The sequence below is a fragment of the Rhinoderma darwinii genome, chromosome 1 (genome assembly GCF_050947455.1).
Source record: "Rhinoderma darwinii isolate aRhiDar2 chromosome 1, aRhiDar2.hap1, whole genome shotgun sequence".
In the NCBI taxonomy this organism is placed as follows: domain Eukaryota; kingdom Metazoa; phylum Chordata; class Amphibia; order Anura; family Rhinodermatidae; genus Rhinoderma; species Rhinoderma darwinii.
Genome location: NC_134687.1, coordinates 249,807,593 through 249,813,592, shown reverse-complemented (window position 1 = coordinate 249,813,592; position 6,000 = coordinate 249,807,593). Strand labels below are relative to the sequence as shown.

The 6,000-nt window shown below is 38.1% G+C and overlaps 1 protein-coding gene across 1 annotated transcript in view; it reads left to right on the top strand.

Annotated features, from left to right (window-relative positions):
* The first annotated feature begins 286 nt into the window (after positions 1-286).
* Positions 287-6,000, top strand: part of LOC142740792 (la-related protein 6-like) — a 43,318-nt gene continuing 37,604 nt past the window's right edge. Inside the window, exons 1-2 of the mRNA XM_075850219.1 lie at positions 287-369; positions 2,180-2,342. Of these exons, the coding sequence (XP_075706334.1) occupies positions 2,194-2,342 (149 nt within the window). The 5' untranslated portion in view covers positions 287-369; positions 2,180-2,193. The remainder of the gene's footprint in view (positions 370-2,179; positions 2,343-6,000) is intronic.

Here is a 6,000-nt window from a genome sequence, read left to right as displayed (position 1 = left end):
AATAACCAAGCCCTCACACCGCTCTTTTGTTTGAAAAAAAAAAAAAGTTTTTCTTTTGTAAAAGTAGTAAATCATGAAAAAAAGCTATATACATTTTGGTTACACCGTAATCTTATTTACCTGCAGAATAAAGTAATATGTCGTTTTTACAGCACTGTGAATGCCATACAAAGTAAACCCTCACAAAAGATAGGTGTCGCTGTTTAACTGGCATTGTCATAGTGACTCCTCCCTGCTCCCCACCTCTGGTCTCAATGCAGTCTGGCCTCCTGTGATAACGCTGCAGTCAATGTGATTGGCTTGAGCAGTCACATGGGTTGAAACATCATACCAGAAAGCCAGCGATACAGAGCACAGAGAACCAGGGAAGTAAGCATTGATTTATTTATTTTTTTATTATTTTTATTTTTTTTGTAATTGCAGTTTCTCTGACGCAAAAATAGCAACATTTGCTGTTTGTTGTGGCTTTTACCTCCTCTGAACTCAATGGGGAAAAAAGTGCAACGATTTGCAGCATTAATCTTCATGCTGCGGATTAAAAAAAGCCTGCACCGCTGGTCAATTTTATACATTTATTTTTTCTTTTTTTTTTCGGAAGCGTATGTAGATTTATTCAAACATCATCCACTTTGCTACAACTCTAATACGCCGTGGATTTGCGTTGCAATGAAATGCGTTGTGGAAAATCTGCATCCAATCTACCGTGTTCACATACCCTACAAACTATAACTTGTCCCGCAAAAAATATGCCCTCATACGGCTATGTAGACGAAAAAATTTAACGTTTTGTCTCTTAGAGTGCGACGATGGAAAAACAAAAATGAAAAAAAATAAAAATATTGAATATTTGAATGTATAACTATACACTAGAAAAGGTGGTCCGAGTGTTGACTTGACTCATTAGTAGGCCATGCTTTAGGGCATTGTTGTATATTGCTTAGGCCAAAAGATACAGCTCCATCACTATCATTCAAGTCTGTTTAGGCCCCATGCACACGACCGTATTTTCATCTATCCGTAAATACTGTCCGTAAATATGGATCCGTAGTCACCCGTAACTTATCTGCAAATATGGTCCGTAGTACATTCGTATATACGGAACCGTAAAAATAAAATCACAAATGATGTGTAACATCTGCAATCCTGGCGTCGCCTAGCAACGCTTCCGTAATTATGGGTGCACATGTGTAGCCGCCCGTAATTACGGAAGCGCCCATAGACTTCTATGGGGAGTCAGTGCCGTAATTACGGACAAGAATAGGGCATGTTTTATATTTTACGGATCATTTCTAGGGATCGGACACCCATCCGTAAAAATACGAAAAAGGGGTCCGTAGCCCATAGAAATTAATGTGTCTGTAATTACGGATGAAAAGTAGTCGTGTGCATGGGGCCTTATTCTGCAGTCTCCCTGAGAGTAACTGCCACTTGACGCACACCACTTTCAAGTACATCGCCGTCTACAGTCCTAGACGTGTAACCAAAAACGTTTTACCAATGGGAAATGTACTACCCAGAATTTTGGTATATTATATAGAGTAGAGAGTAGTATATTATTATATAGACTGAGAGTAGTCCGGCCCTCTAATAGGATTGTTCAGGAAAGGAAAAGGGGAGGAGCTATATGGATGGAGAGAAAAGGGGAGGAGCTAGAGGCAGTGGACGTTTAAGGGAGGCAGTTGAGAGAGAGAGAGAGAGAATTGTTGAGGTGAGTCATAGAAATTGACAGGTTGAGAAAATCCTGAATATTTAAAAGGAATTGAAGTAAGAGATATTAAAAATGGTGTACGTAAACACCAATATTAAATGCACAATTACAAGTAGTATCTCCTTAGGGAATAAAACTACCTGTGCACAATATGACATATCTGTTAAATTCTGATAGACATCCACCATTTTCTATCCCGCATTTCCTACATTGAAAAAGCCATCTGTTCTTGGTGGATTAAAGTTTACAAAACTGTAATTTATTCCCTGTGGATTATAAAATTAAAAAGCTATCGTTTCTGGTGGATTACAGTTAACAAGAATTTGATCGAATCCTTGTTGGATTGTGATTGTTGTCATTTACTTCTGTGTATAATAAATACCAAACTTATTTAACCCTGTGTGGTAACTACATATATTTCACATGAGTAGCTTGTATAAAAGTGTATTTCATCTTGTTTTTCTTTCTTAGCCTCCTTGCAAGTCATGGCCTCCAGTAGTTATACGTATCCAAGTTCTCCAAAGAACATCTGCAGTCTTCCAGTTGATGTGCGGTCAGACAGATTTGATTCTGACTTCTTGTGCAGAGATCGAATTCTGGAGTCTCAAACTGATTACCTGGATTGCTCAGACAGGTAAATCAAAATTTTCCTATTTTACTGTGTGTTTGTTTTTATTTATTTTATTTATTTTTCAGCCTAAAAAAAAAAAAAACTAGAAAAGTACTTGGACTTCCTGGTTGGGTGCCAGAAAAAAAAAAAAAGTGTTTTTTTTATTAGTCTGGATCTCCTGCACAGGGATTTTAGTTTTGAAACTATAACCTGGCCTAAAGGTATTTTTATTGTATCCACGCCAATTCATACTTTTAAATTGTCAACCAACATAAAGTTATTGCTTTGAGTAAAGCTAGCCATACATTTCCGATTTCAAGTTGCCATTTGGATGACTTGTCTGGTCTGAAAAGGTTGTACTTTTGATCAACCACGCTATAGATCTGGACATAGTCTGTGATATTTTAAAGTTGCTCTGTGACTTAGGTGCAAGAAGTAAATGTTGATGAGGTCAGAACAGTGCGTCTGTAGTTCTGTCATGAATAACTTTCCAATTATGCCAACGACTGCAAAATAAAAAAAAATATAGATATAGCTCATAACATTAAGACTGCATGCCAGATATTGTGCAGGTCCCCCTTGTGCCAACAAAACACCTCTGACCCATCAAGGCATGGACTACACAAGACCTCTGAAAGTGGACGTATGACACAGGCTTCGCTCCTTAGCCCCAAAGTCTTTCTGAAAACTCCTTTAAGTTCTTAAATTGCAAGGTGCGGCTTTGATGGATTGGACAAATTTAATTTAATTTTTTTCTAACCAACTCCCACAGATACTTGATCGGATTGAGATGGGTAATTAAAAGGGGACTTTGACTCCTTATGGTGGGTGTCATATGGAGAGGGGATGAGCTGCGTAGACATGTGCTGCTCTGTACTCCTTATGCGGGACAAGATGAGACATGGGTGCCATTACAGACAGCATGTGCTTATATAAATGAATACTGGGTTTTTACCACTGTATTTTATATTCTAGGTATATTTAAACCCTGTACAAACACTGATGCCGTACCTCCCCAATGAAGTGTGGTCAAAACGCGTGTTTGGGTGCTAGACAGTGTTTTGCAGGATTAAAGTTTTCTCTAGTTTACGGATTACGTTTTTTTAAATATTCCAACGGCTCTATTTTTGGGGTACATATATATATTAACTATATTTCTGGGGAAATGTGGGGAAAAAAACAGCAATTTCACCATTGTTCAATTTTGCACCGTTCATCCTGTGGGATAAATAACATGTTACATTTTTATTCTACGGGTCGGTATGATAACGGCAAAGCCAAATATGTTTTCGTTTTTGTGGTTTTTAGAAAGTGCACAATAAAAGCACATTTGATGTGGCTGCATTTGAAAATTAGTAACTTTTTTTTATTTTATTTTCGTGGGCTTGTGTTTAATTTCTCCCAAAAAAAGAAAAAATAAATAGATTCTAGTTTAGGTTTTTCTGGGGGGGGGGGGGGGGGCTAGGAAGAAAGCAATTCAGCAATCATAATTTTATTTTATTTTTTTAACGTTCAGTGTACAGATTAAATGTGCTAACTTTATTGTGTGGGTTGTCCCGCTTCTGGCGATACCATACATGTATATTATATATGATTTTTTTTATTTTGGGGAACATTAATTTTTAGATATACATATAGTCAGGTGCGTCTTATAGTGCGAAAAATACAGGTATAAGACCCACCCAGGTTTTAGACAGCAGAAAATAGGAACAAATTGTTACATATTTTACTACTTATACAAAAAAAAACTTTGTTAAAAAAAATTAGTTCTGTTTCACCACATTCTCAGAGCCATAACAGTTATATTTTTTCATCGATTGAGCTGTGTGAGGGCTTAATCTTTGCGGGGCGAGCTGTAGTTTTTATCGGCACCATTTTTTTTGGCACGTGGTGTTTTTTTTTTTTTTTAGGACTTCTTGCCAGTAGTGGCGTCCAGGGGTTTATTTTCTTCATTTTCTTTACTTCGGGCGTTGTTTTTAGTGTTCACAGCACAAGCTGTAGGACCTGCTTGCTGTGACTCGATTAGCCAGTAAGATTTCAGGGGGCGGAGCTAAGTGACAACTACTCAACATCTCAAACACATTTCATGGACATGACCATATACATGAGAAACAATACCATACAAACCACAATCTACCATAAACCTACAGGCCGTTCAGCATATCTGAGATGGAACAGCTTTCATCCGAGACACATAAAGAAATCCATCATCTACAGCCAGGCTCTGCGGTACATACGAATCTGTGCAGACAGTGAAGACAGAAAACACCTGCTATCACTGAGGAATACATTCTTACAACAGGGATACCATCCACGTATTCTAGATGATCAGATCTACAGAGCAACAAGAAGGAGCAATCTTCTGGAGTACAAAAAGAAGGAAGACAACAGCAGGGTGCCCCTAGTGGTCATATACAACCCCCAAATGAACGTCTTGAAGAAAATTGCTGCTGATCTCCAACATATATTTAACAAATACAATAAACTGAAGGAAATATTCCCGGATTTACCTCTCCTTGCCTACAAACAGCCACCAAACCTAAGGAATCTCCTGGTCAGAAGTGCCCTCTCACCACCATCAGAGACTGGCACTTTTCCTTGCAACAGTAGAAAATGCAAGACCTGTACCAACATCTGTGTGATCTGAAAGCTTGCATATAGAACTTTTATGGTTGGCCAATAAAGGTATCATACCTACTATACTTTTGTCTTTTTTGACACACAAGTATTTAACATTGCATACTGTTTCTGGCTAGCACGGTACTACACTTTTTTTTTTTTTTTAGGTACCAGTTCAGTTCTGAAGTGGTTTTGAGCATCTTATATATTAGAAACCCCCCATAAAACACCCCATTTTAAAAACTAGACCCTTTATAGTATTGAAAACGGCATTCAGAAAGTTTCTTAACCCTTTAGGTGTTTCACAGTAATTTAAAAGCTAAGTAGAGGCGACCATTTTTTTTTTTGTCAGAAAATCCTTCGATTTTTTTTTTCCGTAAAATAGAATGTTTTACCTGAGATTCGCAACTCAATATTTATTGCCCAGATTCTGCAGTTTTTAGAAACGCCCCACATGTGGCCCTAGTCCGCTTATAGACTGAAGCATCGGCCTTAGAAGCAAAAGAGCACCTAGAGGATTTTGGGGCCTCCTTTTTATTAGAATATATCTTAGGCACCATGTCCGGTTTGCAGAGGTCTCGTGGTGCCAAAACTGTGGAAAACCCCCAAAAGTGACCCCATTTGGCAAACGACACCCCTCAGGGAATTTATCGAGGGGTATAGTGACCATCAGGACCCCACAGGTTTGTTTTTTTAACTGCATTTTGTGGAATTAGGCTGTGCAATTGAAAATCACATATTTATTTAGGTATAAATTTGAAATTTTTGCAAGGAATAAAGGAGAAAAAGCACTCCAACATTTTACAGCAATACCCCATATGTGGTCATACACTGCTTGTTGGACAAACGGCAGGGCTCCATGTAGGTTTTGCTGAAATGGTTTCTGGGCGCCATGTCGAATTTGCAGAGCCTCTTAGGTACCAATAAAGGGAAACTCCTTAAAACTAGACCCCTCGTGGAATTCATTGTAGTTTTCACGGGATGCATGCTACTATTTGATCAGTTTTTATTTTATTTTATATGAGGAGTGGTAACTAAAAAACAGCAATTCAATTATTTGCTT